Genomic DNA, 24,499 nt, shown 5'->3' on the forward strand with positions numbered 1-24,499 from the left:
TCTGATATTTTTGAAGACTCTCTTTCTGATGCAGCGTAACGGAATGACATGCACAGAGGGAATTAAGGTATGGTGCGTGCAAGTCGTTTCAGGCACGGGTGTATGGAGGAGCTCAGGTTCCCAAACTATGTTGATTTGGCAACGTTAGGGGCGTATTTGAGTGTTGCCTTTTTTTATACATCATTGTTCGCATTTTAGTTTTGGGAACGTGAGTGTCGCATACAAGCAACCTTAGACTAATGGGCAGGGGAAGGTTAGGGGAGAGATTGGTAACATTCGGCACATTACATCTCCTTGCCTTTTCTCAAAGTGTGTGGTCCGAAGCAGCACGAATGCACTACCCGTGTTTTCCTGGTATGTAATATTGAAGAGCAGATCCCAAAGCAGCCTTTTTCCACATAAAATGGGTCCACCGGGCTGTTCTACTATAGTCCGTTTTGGGCCCCGTTACAGAAGCTGTCTGTTTTAAGCAGCATTGTAACGAATGCTTTAACATACACTTTGTCTGTTCCTTGCTCGTGCCTGGATGGCTTTGTTTTTTTTATTTTATTTTTTATTCCCTGTACCTGATTAGACCGTTCGACCTACGCTTATCCAGTGTTGGGGTTGACCCTCCTATTTGATTGGTTGGTTGCTAATCAGTTTTCTGATGACATGAGGAATGTGTTTTTTTTTAATTTCTTTTTGCATGATTCGGTGACATTTCAAGTTTAGCGCTAGATGGGAGTGCGCATCCTGAGCCTTTGTCTCTTTCTCTACCTCCCCCGCCCTCCCTGCGCGCATGTAGACTGAACGTCTTGGAGTTGGCACAACAGTACCATTTTGTGTATTTGTTATAATGTTCCAAGACTTATCATAGATTCGAGATAACGTTCCAAGATGGCAGCTCGCAGCTGTTGCCTTTGCTAATGCCTTTTCCCTCAACTCTGCAGTCATTGACTGGCTCAAGCACTGGCAAAGCCTGTGCCGGCAGTGAGCATCAGCAGAGCGACACTGGTTGTCCTTTCCAGTGTTTATTTCTGTACAGAGGAGGCGAGGAATGGTTCGGAATGCGGCGATTGTAACATTTGTTTTTAGAAATTACTAGCCACCACTAGTTGTAAAATGTGTGTATTCCTTTTTTCTTACTAATTCCAGGCAGATGGAGGCAGAAGTCATGAAGACATGCACCACCGTTCACTTAAGAGCAATAGTCTGAATAGCAGACAATGCTTTTCATTTCTCACTGTTCGGAGTGAGTTTTTGGAGAACGGTCTCGGTGCTTGCCTGACCGACAGTCGTGCAGGTCAGAGGACTGGCTTTTGCATATTCACTCAATAGGCAGCTTCATTCCGCAGGCCGTGTTTAGTCAGTGTTGATTACGAGCTAATTAGGTGGGCTTGTTTCAGTTCGGAAAATGTTACTCACGTGATTAATGCTTTTTGTGTTTGTATATTTTAGTTTCCTAGTTCCACTAAAATGTTACCGATGTGCTTGGTTTCCAGGAAGGAAAAGAAGGATCGTTTGAAAAATGGAGGGTTGAAAACTCCTGGGGTGACGACCGTGGAAATAAAGGTAATTTAATGGGCCTCCTCTGCATTCCTCCACCCTGAAGCTAGTTGTGAATAGGCTTTGGACTACAGCAGTCAGACTTACAATTGTATTATGTTTTGCGTTGTGTCATCAGGAAAACTGTTTCCCTAACTGCTCTGAGTTTAAATTAATAATGTTATGTATATAGCGCCGCTGAGCACTGAAGCATCACTGGGCACACTAACAAGACACTACCAGAAATCCGAGCGTTCACTGTTGCTGGTCAGGAGGATATTTTTAGTAGACTGCGGATTATTTAATGGTTAATGTCAGTAAGCATATTAAGAAAGTGGGTAATCCATATAAAAAAGAGGCTGACTCGATCCGTGTTTATTTAAATACTTACAGAATTTCAAGCTGTGTGTTTGAATATACCGCGGCATTTTTTCTTTCTGTAGGTTGTTTCGTGCTGTACGGACTAATCTTTGGTATATCTAGACTTCTGCTGCCTTGTGCACTTGGCAGGGACAGCCTACAAGTCCACGAGGCAAGGGCATAACGCAGGCCATGGCAGTACAGGGGGCCCAACCCTTCCCGGGCGTCCCAGTCCCCCCAGTGCCAATTAGTGCCAGTCAGATATGGGAGGTTCCCATCTCATTCTACATCCGGGCCCCATCATTTTGCATTATGCCACTCCCACGAGGTAGTGCAGCTCGGACTGCATTATTGGTCTCCAGTGCAGGGCATCACAGGCTGCTTTACATACGTGTTGGTAGCACTCTTATACAGATAGTATAAAAGGTGCAAAAGGCTGTGTACTTTTTAGTGCACGCATGCTGTACTTGATCAGAGGCGACAGACCAAACGTATCGCTCTTGTCCATAGTGTCTGCTTAACGACCGCGCAATCCTCGTGCCAACAGCTGATCTGTAATCATACTGTAAGACGTATACCCTATTTTTTTAGTGTAAAATAATTTTGTTGTATTTGAAGCTCGATGTGCCCTACCATATTTTTTCATACTTTTTTTGTCACTGCTTTATATGTTTTGAAATATCTTAAAAATATTTCTGTATTCAAGTATGTTTGTAAAGCACTCTAATTCCCCTACAAATTACATTATTTGTAATATATGAAACTTCTAAATACAAATTATATTTTTCTGTAGGTATTTGTTAAGTAGCTTCTGCACAGTGGTCACCATAAGCATCAAGTCTTCAAAAAGCAACCAAAGCTTGTTAGCTCTCTGGGAATTTGCGCCTCGGCTGTCTCATATGTGCCAATCCCTAATACTGTTTAGAATAGCTGTAGTCAGAAAAGACGTCAAACCAAGCTCCTTGCTATTTTTTTTTTTTTTTTTTTTTTTAAAGTCCTGTATACTTACTGACTGGGTGCATAATGACGCCTCAGAGTACTTTTTCCATTGAGTTGGAGCTGTGCTTGAGGGTATTGTATCATCTTGTCTGAACTACTGAAACCACCTCCCTACAGGGTTCCCCATGAAAGCACAGGGTAAGCTAACAGAGTCCAGGCCGTGCTGTTCATTCACCTCATCTCTGTTTAGAATGCAATGTCATATTACTGCGGCCCTCCGATCTCCCAATGTCCCAGGTAAAGCAAGAACATAATTTAAGACACTCGATCAGCCATAAATTCCCCAATGGTCATGCTGCAGTCTTTTCCACACCTATCTACTAACCCAAAAGGTCGTAAGACGTGACACTACAAGCTTCCTGGCCATCCACATAAGCAAGCAGAAAAGACGAAGGGAAAAACCTGCTCATGTACACAGTTTCTTCCATGAATCTCCAACTCAATCCTTGAGGATGGCAGAAGACTTCATAAAGTTGAACAGAGCCCTAAAAACCTCTCTCTTCCCCCTTAGTATATGGTCTGTTTTTACTTGCCTCAAACTAGTGTGTACGGTCGATGTCCTGGCTGTCCGCGTCTTCCGTACTTGTTACCTATCCCTATCCCATCCTATCCTAGCTACCTATCCCAGCTGGTCAGACACCTGTGACGGTTAGGAGGTGCCTTTCTGAGGCTTTTGCACTAAGGAGACACTCGAAAATAAACAACACAACTGTTTTAGTTAGTTGGGGTGGCTTAGCAGCGGATGTACCTGTTTTCACTCTTTCCTAGCCACTTCCCAGCTCGTGCTCTGAAATGGCAGTTATTGACGTTTTCAGAGCTTGACAAACCAGTGTAAAAAAAAAAAAATCTTAAGTCTTCCTCAAGAGAGACGGGCAGCGTGTTAAATTTTTACCATGGCATGTGTGTCAACAGTGCCTGTGATACATTATGCCTCTGAAAAAACAAAGGTTACAGGGACGTTATAGTTAGGTTCTGAAGTTACTCGTACAACACCATAGAAATTCAGCAGTTAGTTCTTTTAAGTAACTATATTTCACACCCTAAGGAAACTATAAATCGTGTCCTTACCATGCACAGTTTTCTAATTAATAATTTTATTGCAAATGTTGCTGTGTTAATATCAAAGATGCCATACAAGAGCTCATCAATGTTATGTGGAGTAATTAGCTTTGCATAGAGAAGGCGCAAGTTATAGTTTCCTTAGGGCGCAAGTTATAGTTACTTAAAAGAACTCTCATTACAACTGCTGAATTTCTTGGTTTTGTACGAGTAAATTCAGAACCTAACTATAACGTCCCTGTTACCTTTGTTCTTTTTCAGTGAATTTCTATCGTTTTTTAACATGAAGCAATTTTAATTACTATACGTTGCTCCAGCCCCTGCCGTGCATGGCCTTTGGCCATGCGCAGTGGGGGGGTTGGTTGAAAGGCCTGGCCTGCAACCAGGCCTTGCAGCTAAACCTTTATAACTACCCAACCCCGTGCCACACATGTCCTTTGGCAGTGGGCTGCGCAATTTGGCCCCAGGATCTGTCACTGTCAATGGATCTGAGTGGGTGTTTGAGTGGGTCTGAGAGTGGGTGTGTGAGTGGGCGCATGAGTCTGAGTGCATGTATGAGTGAATAAATTAGTGCATGAACGAGTCTGTGTTTTTTCTTTCAAATGTTTTCATGTTCATGAAAATTAATACATTTTCAAAGGAGTGCACAGTCAAGCTGTACAAGGGCTCCAAAATTTCAACCAATTGATTCTCCCTCCCTCTGCCCCCCCCCCTTCTGGCCCCCTCCACTACAAACTTCACATCCTCTCCACTGCTATCTCCCCCAACCAACACCTGAAAGAACATACAGACTCCTGAGGTCATGAATGGAGATACATTGGTCTGAAACTAAGTACTTGTCACATTAGATGTGGAAGTAATGTACAATGCTTTGTCAGTCCTGGATTCAGATTCATTTCTGGACGCATTCAGTACCAGTCCAAGGGCAAAGATGTTGGTTTTTATGCTTTCAGAACCTTTACTTCCTCTGCTCCTCCGATACTAATGTAGTTTCTGACATTTGATGCTCTATCCCTGATGGCACCTGTCGGTTTGTCAGCAGGAACCTCATTGACACTTCTGTGGTACCTACTCAGCTGCCTCTTCAACTAATTTCATGCCATTCCAGCTGGGCCATCGAATGCAGTGGATGCTCAAGCAGATATTCTGCTTAGCTGTGTTCTCCCAAGAGACAATACTTTTTTTTACCTAGATGCTGACCACTATGAAACTACCACTGAACATCAAGAGTTGCTTTCTTCAAAGCAACACTTGCTAGCTAACGACATTGAGGTTTTGCCCATTGAGACGCAGCCACCATGCAAATTTATGTTTAGTATTATTGGCAGCCTAGGTCTTTGCACTCCCTTCTTGCCATCCTTTCTCCAAAATGAGTGTTATGTATTGAGTCACAAGTCCTCATACTGAAGCTACTTTTGAAGCCTTCCATGTCAGTCTCAACCAAAAGTATCACATCAAAGGATATTATCAGCTATCTATGGTAACCTCTGTGCTTAATTTTGGTGGCTATGGCAGCCTCACTCAAAAGTAAGACATTGTCCTCTCACATGCGCAAAGAGGCAAAATATCCTAAATTCCATAGCAAGTAATAGCTTTTCCGATGGATACTTTTACCTGCAGATTCTTCACCTTTGAATATCCCAGGAGTTAGACTGATGGGGAAAGTATTTGCAGTAGCTATCTGGCACCAACAGATGATGTTGACTCTGTTCTGATGTCAGACGTGGAGTAATGATGATGTCATCTGAGTCATAAAGCCTTGGAACTGGCACCCTAAAGTTAGTTCTGTTTTTTTCCACTCCTTTTGACGCTATCCGGAGCTTTGCTTTCACCTTGAGAAAATGTTCTCACAGAGAACAAGGTGTTCTTTCTGATGCCGTAGGGACACCTCACTTCAGAAATGCTCAAGCTATAAGCCTCGTTGACTTTGCAATGGATAAATGTCCTTCGCAGTTTCACACGGTGGTGTTTTGGTTTGAGACATGACATGTTGTGTGACCTCTGTTGGCAGGGGCCCACGTAGGCCACCCAGGAATGTTGGGCCAAACTTTTTATGGCTCGTTTTGACGAGGTGATTAGGAGCAGAGATCATCACTCTTGCCCAAGCCCTTGAGGGAGAAAAAAAAACCACCACAATAAAAACAAGAAAGACTCTATTTCTCACTGACCCAAAAGTACAGGTAAGTCTTCTCTGGCTCTGCCTACCTCTGAGCAGACAGTGGAGATTTACCCAACGTCATCTCTGGCGCTATTGCCTCCTCTCTCATCACCTCCTCCTCCACCACAGTTGATGTTGCTCCAACTTCATGGGAGCCACGATGGATCGTTTCAGGATGGCGGCTGTCCCCACTTTTGCACTGGCTGATCCAATGGAATAGTGACGCTTTTTGTCTTGTACCTTCCCACGACTGACGCCAAATGGGTTTTTCTGAGCGCTCCCCAATTCAAGGTTCCTCTTGGACTGATGTCACCAGCTTCAGCCTTTGATAGACTGGCATCACGACTCTCCCATCTGGGTCACACCAGCGCCACAATCGGTGCCCGCCAACTCTCCACCTCGGGTATATTCAGACTTGATGCAACGTATGACTGTTATTGGCACAGACACTGCAACCTACTTCAGAGACCGTGCAAAGTGGTAAGAGAGACATATCTTGGAGAAAGTGTCTTTCGTTTATTGGAAGAACAAAGACAGTCTGAAGCACAATCATAGCAAGCCTTTCAGGTGGATGTAGTTTTCGATGATCAGCAAGGAGATGATTCTGATGATCCTTCTGACTCACCAGCTCTTCAGGAGGCAAGTGGTCTAGATACCTCCCCAGATATCGACTTTGATCCATCTCTAGATCTGCTACAGCTGAGCTGACTTCCTTTAATTCTGTGTTAAGAAAAGGTTAAGAAGTTCTTGAATTACCTCTACCAACAGTAGATTACCATTATTATATCTTATCAGATGTCTTACAAATGCCTCCCTCAACCAGTGAACCCTTGCTTCTGTTAAATAAAGCATTGATGGGGAAGATAAGGAGCTATGGCTTAAATCTTCAACTTCCCTGGTGGTCCACATAACCACTGCTCTCTGGTACAGGCAAGCACCTGTGATCCGGTTTTCTTGTCTGCGCACCCATCCCCAGAAAGTGTGACTGTTTAGATTTCCTTCACCTCAGAACTCAGCCCAGGTTGCTTTCCTGACTCAGCCTCCAGATAAGAAATCAAAAAACACTAGAGGCTATAGTTAAGATATCGCATTTAGTAGGAACTCTCTCCCTCAGATCCTGAAATGCTGTGTGCCTGCTTAGTTGCTGTAGGCATGCCCTCTGCGATATGGCAGCCTTAGTTGCAACCAATCTACTGGACCACCTGAAAGATATTTTTTGGAAGTGATGAACAATGGGCAAGATGCATCTAAACATATTATAAAAGCTGGTCTTGACACTGCTGACTCTGTAGCCAAGGCATGGGTTCATCTGTCACCCTGCGGAAATGTGCATAGCTCTGATCTACTGGGTTCTCCACGGATGTTCAGAACACTATTGTGGACATACAGGATGCAGTCTTCGCCTAATCCTCGTCCTCTGGTTCCTGAACTGGTCTTATGAAAGTACAAATTCTGGATGCTGTTTCTTGCTCAGGTTCTAATGGTGTTGGACTCTGAAGACTTTGTGGTGTCAGTAGATCTGCAGTATGCATACATTCCGATCTATTAGGCACACAGGAAGTACTTGTGTTTTATAGTGGGTTCTACCCATTACCAATTCACAGTGCTTCCTTTTCAGTTAAAATCTGAACCTCAGGTTTTCACAAAAGAGATGGTAGTTGTAGCAGTCCCTCTCAAATGTGTGGGTGTGTATCTGGTCATCTGGCTCATCAAATCCAGCTCATCAAAGTTGGTGTTTTGCCACCTCTTCTCATCAACTTGACTGCTGTTTGAGTTGTAATTTTTGATCAGTCATCCCAAATCTCACCTAGAGCCCTCCCAGAGCCTTGGGTTCAATGGGGCAGTACTAAATACCATCTTGCTTTGAGCTTTTCCTTCTTCACAGAGGATACGGACATTCAAGTTATGGTTCCCATGTTCAGGATAGGAGCTCTAGTGCCAGTCCTAAAGGTTCTATGTCTACTCATTCTGTTGTCTTCTTGCATCTTCCTGGTCACACATGCACGCTGGCACGAGGGCTCTTCAATCCTGCCTGCGCAAGCAGTGGTTCAGTCATCAAGGGCATGTGACCGAATCCACTGTGATCCACAAAGATGCTTCAAAAGAGCTATTATGGTGGAGAACAGAAGAAAACTTCGTATGAGAGAGGCCCTGCTGGCCACCACAGTAGTAACAGATGCCTCAGGCTTAAGATGGGGTGTGCATCTGGGGGGCCTGGAAGTCAGAGGCCTTTCGTCTCCAGGAGAGCAGAAGTTACAGATCAATCGGCTGGAATTGAGGCTTATGGGTTGGCACACTATGCTTTTCTCCCTTCTATTAGAGGTCAGTCAGTCTAGATCTTAACCTACAAACCCAACTGCAATGTGGGACCTAAACAAACAGGGGCAAGTGGGGTCTTGGGCACTCTGTCGAGAAGCCCTGAGACTCTGGGCCTGGGTGCATCAACACGAACTATGGGTGGTGGCAATCACCTAACCACAAAAGGCAACAGCCTCAGTTGGCATCATCTTGCCAACCATTAGTGACATCTTCACCAAGAAGTAATCAAAGGTCTTTTAGCACTTCAGGGCTTACCTTAAATAAACATATTTGCAACTCAAAGCAGCATTGATTGCCCGAAATTCTGTGCCTTCCAGTATCTGCTGCATGGAGCCTTCGGGGACACGTTTATGTGAACAATTCTGGTACACTATGCATTTCCTGTAATACACTTGATTCCTCTATTTCTGAGAAAGATTAGTAAAAAATGGGCCCAAGCCATTCCCATTGCTCAGAATTTGCCAAGAAGGATGCCTGCTTAGAGGACCTGTTGTCTCAATTGGGAAGACAGATTTGGCACTCCAATCTTTAGAATTTATACTTTCATGCATGAAGAATGAGCTGCGCACTCTGAGAACATTTCAGCCATTAGTGGTGGACATGATCCTTTTTTCACTTCACTCTACTACCAAATCAGTCTATTCAGGGAAGTGGAACAAATGAGTTTTGTGGTGCACTTAATTAGGAATAGATTCCCTTGGTGGGCATGGCCAGCAAGCCATCATGGCGGGCGAGTAGTTTTACTGCTCTGCTTTGGCCTCCCTGTTGGAGAGTGGTTGTTCCCCTGGGGCTGGCGAAGAATCGCACTGAACGGATTCCTTGTGCTACCTGCGAGAGACCGGGCTGCACCAGAAGCCCCCTGTCTGTGAGCAGCGCCTGCTGAGGTGAAGGGGGGGCTCAGCAGTACAAGCCAGAGGGGGAAAGGTCAGATGGCCTTGCCGGTGGGGGTTGCACTCTGGTCTGCTTTCCATGCTTGCTGCGGCCGCTGAATACAAGATGAAATTGGGATGGCTGGCCAGCCAGCCATTGTGGAGAGCTGACTGCTGAAGGCAGGAGGGTCCCTCTGGCAACCCTGATTGCGGTGACACTGGGCGAGGGGGCCTGGTGCACTTAGAGTGCCACAACCGTATCAACGTGTATCTGATCCAAGAGGGGCGAGGAGGGCCGTAGGCGAGCCCAGGAGAAGAAAGGCGAGTGCAACTGCTGGAATGCATACCAGAGCCTCTTGAGGGCTCTAATGATCAAACGACATATACCTGCAGACATCAGTGCCTAATAGACACAGAGTGCTGGAAGTAGAGTGGTTGGCATTACAGGCCCAGACTGTGCTTCGGCCTTTGGGACATGGTTGGTTGGAGGCACACGGGAGGAAAGACCTACATGCTCCAGGAGATGGCATGTGGGCCCTGCTTGTTTGGCGAGTGAGGTGGCTTTGGAGTCCTGGCGGTGAGCACAGAGGGGCAGCACTGACTACCCGTACCATATCGAACTAACAGGCACGAAGTGAGCGCACTCCGCACACCTACTGAGAACTGGCATGTTGCAGGGGAAATGTGCTTCAACAGGGCTGGAGAACCCTAGTAGTGCCGGGTGTATGTACTTGTGACGCAATACCCCTATCTCCTTGGAGGAATTACATGAAGATGGAGGCATTAGGGTGAGCTACTGTGAGCCTGCTCGGACAATTGAGAGTGGGGTGACCTTTGGGAGACGTACCAAACTCGTTTGGAGAGGGCTCTGGCAGAGGCATCAGGGGCTCCCCGACTTGGTCTGAAAATGGACTGCACTGCCCCAATGATGGTAACAGATGATCGCTGTGAGTGCAACCTCTCTCGGGAGGGATGAGACCTTGGGGACAACCTAGGAACCAGAGTAGAGGACCTCTGAACGCAGGAGGGGTTCCCCCCTGAAAACCAGACACTGAATGACTTGCCTGTAGAGAATCTGTTGCTCTGCAGTGAAGTTATTGCCCACATGACATCAGAATATCAATAAACAGCAACCCCGAACTTGTCCTGGTGGTGTGCCAGGCAGCGGAGTTAGAAGCCAGACCTACCTGTGTGCTACTAGACAGGTATGGGTAAACTTAAAACTAAACAGACCAACAGCATGGCAGGGGTGCCGCACCTAGATCGGATTGTACAGGGAGACACTGGTGACTCAGAAGGGGTAGCCCTGTCCCTGCAGGTAAAATATGACAGGTTTTTGGCAGCCATTGCCCACATGAAGGCTGCACTACAGCAAGATATTGGAACTGTATCAGTGGGGCTCTGCCTTTTGAGAGCAGAACATCACAAATTGGCAGACAGGGTGAAGGAACTAGAAGTGGGGATGGGAGAGGTACAACCGGCGCAGGCTGACTTGGCGCATCAAGTGACGGCGCACTTGATGCACTCTGAAGACGCAGAAGGTCGCAATCAGCAAAATAGCGTTCTTATAATGGGCTTATCAGAGGGCATAGAAGGCAAGGACCGGGCAGCCTACCTTGAGAAGTGGATGCAAACTGAGGTGGCCCTGAACCTCCTGACTCAGTTTTTCATCCTTGAACGGGCGCATACAGTATTTGCCCGGCCGTCGCTCCCTGGCCAACCACCCCATCCAGTGGTGGCAAACCTCCTTCATCTCCGGGACAGACATGCCCTACTACAGAGGGCGCAAGAAGATGACCCATATGCAGTTGGCAGTAACAAAGTAATGCTATTCCCAGGCTATACTGCTGCTGCCCATTCAAAAAGGGCCTGATATACAGAAGTAAAACTGGTGCTCGTGGAGGAGGGGATTCAATACTCCCTGATGTTCCCACCAAAATTTAAGATCATTCTAGATGGCAAAACCCATTTATGCGACAACCCCAAGGCGGCATGGGACTGGCTAGATACCTAAAAAAACAGAGTCAACCTCAGCAGACTCCTGGACTGAAATGAGGGAGAACACATGTAAACCACGGAAGAGATCCCGAAAGCCTAGGAGCCGGAGTGCCACAAAGAAACCAACTAGATTAGAGGCAGAACGACAGCAGCAGCAGTCCTGCAGACTGACAAACTAGCAACGAATTCTGAATAAGAGGGATCGATCCTAGTATGTGAAAACATGCTGCAGTGACCCTGCAGTCAGTAGAGGAACTGGTCTGACATTAAAGGCCGACAGATCAAAAAGTTGGATCGCTGAATGCTAATAATAGTTTGCAGGCCCCTGAAGCTGCACTTAGAGCTGCCTCCGCTCAAGGCAGCAGCACTGGGAGGTAGCCAGCCCTGCGGAACAATGAATCCACAATTACGTAACCTGCTGAAGTTTTGTCGGGATAAGCCCCTGGTGGCCCTTACACATGTCGACTGGAGGAGATCCTTGACCCTTGGTCTCCCTTCCCCTGTACTCCATCACTTACCACAGGCACGAGTTGTGTGTAGCCTAGATTTTGACATTGTTTCTTGGTTACTACAGGTTTGGGAAGCTGGCCATTGCCGTGCGGCCCTGGGAAAGGGAAGTTAACTGTTGGGGCGTGTATTATTTTCTTTTTTGTCTCTGGGTAACTTGAAGGTAATGCGTTGGCATTTGATGGGGAATAGCGGTGTGCACAGATATTATACATTTTCTTAAGGTAAAACAAGAGTGCAGAACTGAGGTGTATGTCCTGGAATGTGAGGGGAATGGAATCCACCATTAAGAGACATCACATCAACAGATACTTGTGACATCTGGGTAAATATTGCCATGCTACAAGAAACCCACTCTATTGTGGTTGAGGTAGACTGTCTATGCCGCAGGTGGCTTGGACAAATATATGCTACCGCATATGCGCTGGGAGTGCTCATATGAGTTAAAGCTGGGACCCCCTTTGAGCCTCTGCAGACCCTGGTGGATGTGGAGGAGAAATGTGTCCTGGTTAAAAGTAGGCTTCTAGGGAGAGAAGTGACACAGGGTAGCATATATGTCCCTAACCATGATCACTTAACTTTTTTTCACACATTCAGCCCAACTCGGACAATTGATAGACTGAGATTGGCTAGCAGGTGGAGACTATAACTGCATCATTGATGTGCTGCTAGATCGTTCCACCCCCCTCTCCGCACCCGCGACTGCCAGGGACACCTTCTCTTAAGATAGCAATTGGTTTTAGAGAATTTGCTCCAACAATGGGAGTTAACAGATATTTTGCATTCCAACATGGGGAGGAGCAGGATTACTCCTTTTATTCACAAATCTATGCCCTGCACACCAGATTGGATTGAATCCTGTTCCGAGGGACTGTGCCAGTATGCTACATTTACAGAATACCTGGGACGTACATTCTCTGAGCACAGCTCCTTGCTTATGGGGCTCTGACTGATGGGCGACAGAACAGCGATCCCGATGTGGCACATCCAGCCGGTGGCGCTGGAGGACCTGTATTATAAAGAAGTGCTAAAGGCAGCCATTCTAGAATTTTTTTGCCACAAATAGGGGTACAGCATCGTCCACCCTGCATGAGTGGTAGGCCTTTAAGGTTGTTATCCAATGACAGTGCATGGGGCAGTCTGTGGGAGTTAGCAGAGACCTTAATACAGAACTCCGCTCACTAGACACTGTACTGCATAAGACTGAAAACACCTGGGGCTCCACCCAGGCCAACATAGACTTTTACTCAACACCAAGAAATGGTACCACATCAACTTGGAAAAATAGCGATTCCACAACTACAAAACCAATGCTGAAAGAATGCACAGAGAGGAGGACAAATCAGGGAGGTTATTAGCATGGCTGATCCACCCGGAACAGAGGGGTGCACCCATTACTCACCAGACAACGGCCACAGGAAATCCTATTCATTTGCCTGGGACATTAACAAGGAATTCAGATAGTATTTACACGTCCCTCTAGGACTGTCCAACAGCCAACCCTGACAATTCCTTAACAGCATTTTTGGATTGCCTTCCCCTCGCGCCTGAGGCGCAGGGGAGCATAGGGGACCCAAATTACTGCTTCTGAGATTAGGCAGGCTATAAAAGACATGGCCACAGGCAAGACCTGTGGCCCAGATGGACTGCCAACAAAGTTCTATGCAACTTACGTGGATTTATTGGTCCCTAGATTAGCAACGCTATATGCGGACTCCTTAAAAGTCGGCTACTTACCTGATACAACCCTCAGCCCAACTGTTATTTCTCTCTCCAAGACTAAGAACCCTGGAGCGCCGGTTGCTGTCTTTAGCTCATTGTCTATGATTCATTTGGATTTTTAAATCTTGAGCAAGTCCCTTGCTACTAGGTTGCTCCCCCACATGTCGGGTCTGATTCATATGGACAAGAATGGTTTTATTCCGCTCCGTAATACGCCCCTTAATTGTTAGGAGATTGTGTCACCTTCTATCCCGAAGTCCAGAACCTACCAGGGCACTGCTCATGTCTGTAGACCTTGAAAAGGCCTTCGACTCAGTGAGATGGGACTACCTGACAGAGGTTATGTGCAAGCTTGGGTATAGGTGAGGCCTGGAACCAATGGGTGACCATCCTATATTTGAGACCAAGGGCGCAAGTTAAGACTGGCACCGCCATTTCGGAGTCTTATAAGATCTGTTCGGGCACCAGACAGGGATGCCCACTGTCAACCCTGATCTTTGCGCTAACCATTAAGCCACTGGCGGAATAATTTAGGAGAGAGGAGATGGCATAGTGGCAGACTACCATGAGTATATTATTTCTCTCTATGAAGACGACCTCCTCCTTTATCTGTCCAGTGGATCAGTGGGGCTGGTGAGGCGATCAAGTATTTGGATAACTTAAGGAGGTTATCAGGACTGAGGGTTAATAGAATGAAAACATGCCTGTTTTCCTGTAATCATTACACTCTAGAACTGGTGGACCTCCCAGCTGGGCTTTTTTGGGCACTGGTGACTTTAAATATCTGGGTATTCAAGTATATCATCAACTAGATGAAATGAGGTAGGGGAACTTGGGCAGAACGGTGCGATCCCTGCAAGTCTGTGTTACCTTCTGGAGAGCTCTGCACCTGTCACTGATGGCCCTATTGTCCATATCTAAGATAGAGATAGAGATGGGGTTGCTCCTGCGGTTGCTAAACTTCTTCGCTGACCTCCTAATTAAGATCCCAGGGTCATGGTTCTGAAGACTGGATTCTCTGCTTAGGGAGCTGATAAGGGCCGGAGGTAGACATAAGGGGGGTCATTTTGACCTTGGCGGACGGCGGAGGCCGTCCGCCAAGGTACCGCCGCTGAATGACCGCACCGCGGTCAAGACCGCGGTGGCCATTCAGACATTTCCTCTGGGCCGGCGGGCGCTCTCCAAAAGAGCGCCCGCCGGCCCAGAGGAAATGCCCCTGCAACGAGGACGCCGGCTCAGAATTGAGCCGGCGTAGTTGCAGGGGTGCGACGGGTGCAGTTGCACCCGTCGCGTATTTCAGTGTCTGCTTAGCAGACACTGAAATACTTTGCGGGCCCTCTTACGGGGGCCCCTGCAGTGCCCATGCCATGGGCATGGGCACTGCAGGGGCCCACAGGGGCCCCGCGGCACCCTCTACCGCCATCCTGTACCTGGCGGGGTGTCAGAATCCCCATGGCTACGGAGCGCGCTCCGCAGCCATGGAGGATTCACAAGGGCAGTGGTAAACCGGCGGGAGACCGCCGGTTTACCCTTTCTGGCCGCGGCTGAACCGCCGCGGTCAGAATGCCCTCGGGAGCACCGCCAGCCTGTTGGCGGTGCTCCCGTGGTCGGTGACCCTGGCGGTCACCGGCCGCCAGGGTCAGAATGACCCCCAAGGTGTCTTTTGGGGTGCTGAGGCATCTGCCGAAGTTGGGGGGCCCTCAGGGCTCCAGTTTTTTAACTGTACTATATAGCAGGGCAAATGGGTGACCAGGTGGCTGGATGGCATTCATCAGGGCATCTTAGAGACTCTGGGACTGATACCACACCAGAGACTCTTACTTATCAATATGTTGCGACCTGCAGTACTGACACCTGGGCCAAGTGTTTTTATGCAGTTAGCCCTACACAGTTGGCGTCAAAGAACTAAGAGAGCTGGATGTGCTCCACTGTATGCACCGATTATACCACTGGTCGGGCTGTGCTATGGAACACCAATTAGATACTTTACAGTGGGTAAGCTTTGAGCCTAGCCCATTAGCAGTGTGATCACAGTAGGGGCTTGCTTTAAAGCTGGTTTCTTCCTGCCGAGGGAGGAACCATGCAAGCGCTATGGCCTACCTAGTGGCCAGTTTCTCAAACATTACACACTGGCATTGTCTTGCGCAGGCCTCTGGGGCCAGGCCAGAGATGAAACCCCACAGCAGTTAGTCCTCCATTGACTACTCTCCCTCAGTCCGGTACGGCGACAGGTGACCTGGATATGTAAGGCACTCAACGACATGGGACAGAAACAATTGGAGACCCTCTGGGCTAGGTGGACAGATATACTGGGACATATCAGATAGGGAATGGGAGAGAACGTTAGCCTATCCTAAGACAATTTCATCTAACGCCCGGTTGAAATACGTGCAATTTAATCTCCTACATGTAACATATTTTACTCCCCACAGACTATGAGTTATATATGGAGAAGATCCCTAGGGTATCCGTGGTGTCAATTGCAAGATTCAGATTTTTGTCACATGGTTTGGAGATGCCCGCTATTACAAGTTTATTGCAATGGAGTCCTACTGCGCCTCCGTGCAGCTGTGGGGTGCACATTGCCGTGCACAATAGAAACTTGCCTTCTGGGTGTTTTTTCCCAACACATTGCACGGAAGGTAGGCACCATATTCCTGAATTTGGCCTAGGCACTGGCCAGGCACAGGATTGTTCTTGAATGGAAAGCACAGACGGGACCAGTTGTTGAGGCATGGTCAAGAGATGTCTTGGGCAAGGGCTGAGGAGTTCCTACTCCACAGAGAGGATGCACGAGGCCTCGGGAGGCGTCCTATGACGGAACTATAGGTTAAGATATTAGAAAGCTTGGAACACCCAGATGGAGACTCTGGCTCGGATCAAACTGATCTCAAGGAGGTAGAGGTGGGCGAAGACTTGAGTACCACAGATGGATGGAGTTGGGTGGAGCACCAATCAATTTCAGGACTAGTCACAAGAAGAGATGAGCACTCCAACCTTAAACACGAACCGTAAACGACACACTGGTCTTAGTTGGGGTGTAAACGATAGTACTGTTTGAGCCATTGTTTCCCCTTTTAGAACTTAGCTAAGTCCACACCTGGCCGGCTTTGGGTGGGACCCTGACTGCTCCCCACACGTGACATGCTGTGTTGCAATGCCCAAGACTCCACCCCAGAGACCATTAGTTAAAGTTTGATTACATTTGTTTTTCTATATCTACTTATAACCTTCCCTGACTCGCTCCTGTGGTTGGAGTACACTGTGTCCCCAGCACCTACTACATATGGTTGTCAGGAAAAATCAGCGAGTAACATTCCTCACAATCCTAGGAAGACATAGACGTAACAGAACCATACATTTATGAATGTGGTCGACCACCCCCCCACGTAACTAATAGACCTATTGCCATAGGCGTCATAGGGGAAGAAGGAGATAACAGACAAACAACTGAACATCTGAAAGTCCAATATGGAGCAAATATGTATGTGCAAGGGTTAACAAAATTGTACTATGATCCTGCTGTATTATTTGTTTGATGACACTAAATACTAATAAAGATATGTTTTGTGTTTTTTTTTTTTTTTTTTTAAAAGGAAAAGATTCCCCTAAAGCATCCAGTGTACTGCAGTTTCTGCTGCCTGCACCTCGAGCGACATTTGAACCCCTAATTCTATTTAATGATGCCTTCATGGATAATCTGACAGCTACTTGACCGAAACCATGTTCTTGTGACTAGGCAGGTTGCTAGACGTAATAGACCAGTGCCTGGTGACTTGGATTTTCTCACCAAGCACGCCACTCTACTGAACCTTATTGTGAAGCGTCAACCAGTAAAGCAAATCCATTTACACCCACTCTCCCAGATAGGGAATCCAATGGGATTAATGCTTTTGCAAGTGCAGGTTTTCTTCCACCAGTCAGGCACTGCGATCTGTGAATGCAGTCTCCCTGCTGGGCTGCTAACACATGCTCTTTTGGATATGACCAGCAGGGTCTTGCCAGCAGTGAAAGAAGACCTTAGCACATCTTTGGCCCAGATGATACATTATGGGCAGGTTTGTGCAGGTCTGGATACCATGGTTTGCCAGAGCTGGGCAGTCTGTATCAGTGTTGTAATTTATAAACACACCCATATGAGGTCCATAGGATTCCCATTAATGGACAGGCCTCTCTCTAAAAGAGTTGCCCTTTGGCAAGTCCTGTCTCTTTGGAGAGAAGGCTGGGATGCTTTAAAGACAGAAGAGCTTTAGTGTGTTCTTTTGGGCAGTTTCAGCACCAGCTCTGGAAGTTCAGAGCTTATTCTAGAGGGCTGATGTACAGGCACTGAGTCTTCCCAGTCAGTGATGCAGCAGACAACCCAGTCCTTTAAAGGTGGGAAAGAAGGTCTGGCAGGCAGTGTGTGGGCCTGCAAGGGCATCAGTCTTACGCCCCCTCCTCCTCCTCTGCTACAGCAGCCAACAAACCACTTTAATTTGTCCTTAGTGGCGCATGACCAACCAGTCCAGGGGCTGGATTCAGTATTTCCTCCTAGGTTGGTGATCCACAGCATCCTGCCGGTGGGTCTTGCATATTATTAAAAAACTGCTGTGCCCTGCCTTTTTGCTCTTTCCTGCCTACTGTCTGTCCCACTCGAGAAAGAATTTCAGAGGTGCTCCTGTCCATCCTGCTACAGGAGGTACTTCTGTTGCTCTCCAGTGGTGCCATCAAGAGGGTTTGTTACTCTCATGCTTTAAAAGAACAAGGGACTCATGTCGGTCCTGGACAATTGACCCTTGAATGCCTTTTTGTGTAAGGACCGTTTCAAAATACTCACTTTGGCCCAGCTCCTGTCTGCTCTGGACTCAGGAGACTGGATGGTGTTCATGGACTTTCAGGAGCCTTACTTTGCTATACGAGTTGTGATCTGCGTTTTAAGGTGCGCCAGGAGCATTTTTAGTTTGCTGTGCTTTCATTTAGCCTCACCAATGCTTCTCATTTGTTAACAGAAGTGATGGCTGCCCATCTTCTGATGTCCTGAGTCATCATATTCCCGTTACTAGATAACTGGCTGCTTCAGGCGGGCTTACAACAGTCAGTCGTGGACCACCTCCAGACGACAGCAGAACTCGTGGCATTGCTGGGGTTCACTGCAAATGAGCGGAAGTCCCCTGTGATTCATTCGCAGAGGCGTCCTTTCTTTTGGGCAATACTAGCCTCAGTGGGGTTCCGGGCTTTTCCTGTTCAGCAGCTAGTCCAGGACATTGGGGCTGTGATCCTGTTGTTTCAATCTTGGTCCTAGATCACAGTGAGAGATTCTTGGCCCCTTGTTATGCTGTGTGATGTGTATTTTCAAAGCACACTATCACCTGCAAAAGTATCCTGGCATTGAGTAAGTGTGCCCCTAGCTCTGCCTATGGTAGGCTGATTTACTGAAAAGCCAGGTCTTCAGCTGCTTGATGAACTTATGCAGAGAGGAGGATGCTCTGATGCGGAGTGGGAGGTCATTTTACGCTTTAGGAGCAATGTAAGAGAATTCCAGTCCTCCTGGTTTGTGTGGGATGTTTGCGAGTAGAAGTCCTGTATTGTGGAGGTGTGTTGATGGGAGGAGATGCGACTTCAGATAGGTGGGGCTTGAGTTGTGTAGCTTCTTGAATTCATATGTGAGAAGTTTGAATTGAGCACATTTTTGTATTGGGAGGCAGTAAAGTTCCCTGAGTTCCCTGAGGTGGGGTGTGATGCACGTTCTGCATGGGTGGTTGAGGATGAACCTGGCTGCCATGTTCAGGGTGGTTTATGTGAGTTTAGTGAGTTGCTTGGTGATCCCAACATAGATGATGTTTACATATTCCAACTTGCTGGTGACTAGGGTATGAGCAACAGTTTTGTTGATTGGGAACTATCTGAAGATCTTCCTAAGCATCTTCAGGGTATGGAAGAAAATGAGTTACTTGTAAATTCAGTTCTCCAGTATTAGTATCTTTCATAGATTCACAGGCTTGAATCATTTCCTGTCATCGAAGTGGGAGTCCCATGGTATCATCAAATAGCAGTATAGAGAAACTTTACATAGAAAACTATGCTAAAGTGCATTCACGTTCACAGCTTACTTACATCATTACAAAAAGACCTGAAGTTTGGCCAGTCAGGTGACCGCACCGTTTAGAAACCTCACCACTGAAGGTCCAGTCTCTCAGATTTTCAAGCATAAGGTAGATAAGAGAAGACATAAGGGGAGCCTCCATGGGGAGAAGGGTGGATCGCAGGTGAATCTAAGAAAGGTACCAATACTGAAGTACTGTAGTTACAGGTAAATAACTCATTTTCTTTTCTCATATTGGATCTTTCATGGATTCACTTGCTTGAATTAGAATAGCAAGCAGTTTTGCAATATTTACATATTGTGATCCTATTACCTTTGTGGATGGTGGGTTGTAAAATAATAACAAACATTTTGGAATGTATCAATATAGAAATACAATGTGTAAGTGAATAGAAGACCTCGAGTGAAGTAGCATTGAAGACAACAGAGGCTCATCTTATTGAAATAGATGTCGTAACACCGCCTTCCCAACTGCTTCATCGCTGCAGTGTGCCGAATCCAGGCAGTAGTGCTGAGTGAAAGTGTGGACGCTCTTCCACGTTGCAGCACAACAGATTTTTTTTTCCAATTGAACACCTGCGAACAAGGCAGCTGATGTGGAGACTGACCTTGTGGAGTGCACCTTTGCCTTACAGCAAAGCCACGTGCCCCTCTGGGGTGGCAAAACTGTATAGTTGCAGAGATCAACCTTGCAATGGTTGTTTTAGTGACAGGTGTGTCTTGTCGAGACTGTCCATACGCAGCAAAGAGTTGCTCAGTTTTGCGAAACTGTTTGGTACAATGCAAGTAGATCTGAATATAGGAATGTACCCTCTTTTTTGCATGGTTACGCCCACTTTTTGCCTGCTATCAGTATGCTTTGACTGTTTTCACTGGGACCCTGCTAGCCAGGCCCCAGTGATTGTGCTCTCTCCCTCTAAATGTGGTTGCCTAGGACTTTGCACACCCCACAATTGGCATACTGGTGCCCCCATATAAGTCCCTAGTATATGGTACTCTGGTACCGAGGGCATTGGGCACCAGGGGTTCCCCCATGGGCTGCAGCATGTATTGCCACCCATGGAAGCCCATGCAAATGTGTCTGCAGGCCCGCCATTGCAGGCTGCATGAAAAGGTGCATGAATCCTTTCATTACAGGTCACTACACCAGGTCACTGTAAGTCATCCCTATAGTATGCCAGAGGGCAGGGTGCAGGTCCCTGTGTTTGAGGGCACCCCTGCATGAGCAGAGGTGCCCCTACAAACTCCATCTTCATTACACTGGACTTGGTAAGTGTGGGGAAGCCATTTACCCGTGTACTGGACCTTTGTCCATCTACATAATGGCAACTCCGAACCTGGGCATGTTTGATATCAAACTTTTGGGAATCATACCCCAAAACGGTTTCCAATATTGGTTGTATGATTCTCTGCACTATGGGGGCTCCTTAGAGGAACCCCAGTATTGCTCCTTCCAGTCTGCTGGGGTTTTCCGGGCAGCCTGCGCTGCTTCCACCCACAGACAGATTTCTGCCCTCCTGCAGCTTGACCAGCTCAGACCAGGGGAAGGCCGAATAAAGGATTTCCTGTGGTAGAGGGAGGAAACACCCTTCCCCCCCTTAGGAATAGGTGTGACATAACTTGGGAGGGTAGCCTCCCCAAGCCACCGGTATGATTTGAAGGGCACATTTGTTGCCGCCCTTGCATAGACTGCTTTACATCAGTCCCTGCTCTACTTCGAAACTGGGGAAAGGAAAGAGGAGTGCCCACTCCCCTGTCCATTTCCACCCTAGGGGTGGTGCCCAGAGCTCCTTCAGGTGGCCACTTGGTTCCATCATCTTGAATCCAAGATGTGCAGAGGCCCCTGGGAGCATCTGAGTGGCCAGGTCAAGTAGGTGATGTCACAACCCCTCCTGATAGGTGGTCACCCAACTGCAACAACGACCTACTGTGTGCATCTTATCTTCTTCGGAACTGTGTGTATCCTGCAACACAGGTGATGGTCTGGAGTGGTTCCCTTGGTCCTCTCTGCCAGCTGTCCAACTTGGGAGACTGTGATCCCTTCCCTCTCCTTGTAGGACAGTACCCCTGTGCACCGCGACTCTTGCAGCTTCCAGGGCTTGTTTGCTCCTCCTCCAAGGGATCATCAGGCTTTGTGTAGCCACCACCTCCAGTACTTCTTCCTGCCAAGCAAAGTCTCTTCTCTGCTACTCCAGCGACGTGGGACTCCTCTTCAGGTTTGCTGAATGGGCCTCACTGCGACTGTTGTGTCTACTGCCAGTGGGTTGCCTGTGGGGGCTGCCTCCTTTTGTTGTGACTCTGCTGACTGCTGAGGGTCACCCCGGACTCCCCTCCTTGGGTTGAGTCTCCTGTGATTTGCTGATCCCCTCAGCCTTGAAACTTGTCATCATCTTTTGCTTGTTGGTGGTTCTCCAGCACCACTGACCAACCTCAACCTGACAGACTACGTGGGACACCATCCACATCACTTCAGGATATCCTCTCCATCTCCTGTGCTGCACTGCTGACCTTCTTTGTCCGCCATCGACCTGGTCCTGCATCCACAGAAGGGTTGGTAATGGCTCCTGCCACGACCGGACACTCCATCATGAACTGGACTTGGTCCTCTTCCTTTGCAGGTCCTCTTCTGCCAGACTCCACCTTTGAGTTCTTCCAGTCTTGTTTGGGTCTTGCACAATCCTTTTCCTAAGTCCTCCTGCTGGGTTTGGGGGAAACCAGGTACTTACCTCTGTTCTACTGGACACTGGGGGTCCCTCTGGTACTCCCATCTTGGGGTTCCTAGTTCCTCCAGCTACCCTCTAACGATTTCACATCCTTGGGTGGGGGACTGTATCTCACATTCCACTTTCTTAGTATATGGTTTGGTCCTTCCCTAGGGCCCTCACTATTTGCTATCGCTTTTACTAATCTGTGTTACTTTTTATGCTCTTTACTGATTGCTATTGTGTACATAATGGTGTGTTTACTTACCTCCGGTTGGGGGACTGCCTATTAATATTCTAGTATTTGTGTTACCCTAATAAAGTACCTTTATTTTTGTAACATTGTGCGGTTCTTTCATGTGTGACAGTGCTGTGTTACTACAAGGGGTATTGCCTAAGCTTTGCATGTCTCCTAGATGAGTCTTGGGTGCTCATCCACAGCTACCTCTAGAGAGCCCTGTCTCCCTAGACACTGCCTACACTTCACTAATAGGGGATACCTGGACCTGGTATAATGCGAGGACACCATAGGTGCTCACCACACACCAGGCCAGATTCCTACACTTAAGACATCCTATAATGTCCAGTGTATGCAGAGATTGCTCTGCCGAGGTGGCCAGACTTGGGGGAAAAGTTTGTAATATGATAGGTTCATTAAGGCAAAACTGCGAAGGTAACTTAGGAATACATTTTGGATTAGTCCTTATAATAACACCCTCATCTGTGAACCGGAGAAAAGTCTCTTGGGTTGTGAACACCTGAAAATCCCTCAACCTTCTAGAAGAGCTTAACGCCAATGGGGTAGCCGCCTTCCAGGTAAGGTATTTTAGATCTGCCTTGTGAATCAGTTTAAATGGTGGTTTGAGTTGAGAAAGAACATCGTTGAGGTTCCATTCCAGTGGAGGAGCTCAGACTGGAGGGAAGACTCGGAAGAGTCCTTTTATGAATTGCTCGACTATCCTTGTGGAGCATAGTGATAGAGCTTGTGAAGAACGTCTATATCTGGATATTGCTGCAAGGTGTACTTTCACAGACGCATGCATCAAACCTGAACGAGCCAGAGAAAAAAGATAAGATTTGCTCTGGTGATGCTTCCAGCAGGTGCAGATTGAATTGTTGACACCATAAACAGAATGTTTTCTGTTTCTATCTGTAGGACTTGTTAGTTGATTCTACCCTTGTACTTGCAGGGCTAGCTTTGCATTCTTGGGGAATATTCACATTCTGGAATTCAGGAGCCATGCGTATAATTGGAGAGAGTCAGGATGTGGGTGTAGAACTTAGCCCTGGATCTTTGTCAGCTTGGTCTGATGACGAAATGGCTTGGACTCCGACAGCAGGAGGAGCTCCATGAACCAGTTTTGCCTGGGCCACCTAGGAGCGATTAGGAACTAGCAGCACCTCTCCATCTTCATCTCTCTAAGAACTCTTGGTATCGTGGGATGGGGGAACAACATATACATATATCCCGGACCACCTTATCAATGAGGCAGTCCCCAGTGATCCTGGGAGTGGTGCCAGCAGGCGTAGAAGCAGCATTTGTTATAGTTCATGGCGAAGAAGTCTAGCTCTGATTTGCCCCAGTGGTAAAATATATATATATATATATATATATATATATATATATATATATATATATATATATATATATATATATATTCGATGGCATGTGTAGCTGCAGATACACATGCTGTGCACATGTTGGGCTCGGAGTGTTACAAGTTGTTTTTCTTCGAAGAAGTCTTTTCGAGTCACGAGACCGAGGGACTCCTCCCATTTCGACTCCATTGCGCATGGGCGTCGACTCCATCTTAGATTGTTTTTTTTCCGCCATCGGGTTCGGACGTGTTCCTTTTCGCTCTGTGTTTCGGGTCGGAAAGTTAGTTAGAATCTCGGAAAAAACGTCGGTATTGTTTGCGTTCGGTATCGGGTTAGTTACAACAGATCGACACCGAATTTTGAAGAGCTCCGGTGGCCCTTCGGGGTTTTTTCGATTTCCCCCGTCGGGGCCTGGTCGGCCCGGCCACGGGATCTGCTGAGCATGTCTGCAAAAGTATTGCTTACTCCTGCTACATGGTTGGCCTTCAGGGTGATGTTGTGTGTTGCTAGCCAATGCCATACGTCTTGGGCTTCCTGGGAGAGAGCCAGCAACCTTGTACATCCTTGCTTGTTTATGTAGTGCATGCTGGTCGTGTTT

General features: G+C 47.3%; 1 protein-coding gene across 1 annotated transcript in view; it reads left to right on the top strand.

Annotated features, from left to right (window-relative positions):
* BLMH (bleomycin hydrolase) overlaps window positions 1-24,499 on the top strand; it is a 305,030-nt gene that overhangs the window by 218,290 nt on the left and 62,241 nt on the right. Inside the window, exon 11 of the mRNA XM_069226259.1 lies at window positions 1,485-1,554. Coding sequence (XP_069082360.1) covers window positions 1,485-1,554 — 70 coding nt within the window. The remainder of the gene's footprint in view (window positions 1-1,484; window positions 1,555-24,499) is intronic.

The sequence above is a fragment of the Pleurodeles waltl genome, chromosome 3_1 (assembly GCF_031143425.1).
Source record: "Pleurodeles waltl isolate 20211129_DDA chromosome 3_1, aPleWal1.hap1.20221129, whole genome shotgun sequence".
Classification (NCBI taxonomy): domain Eukaryota; kingdom Metazoa; phylum Chordata; class Amphibia; order Caudata; family Salamandridae; genus Pleurodeles; species Pleurodeles waltl.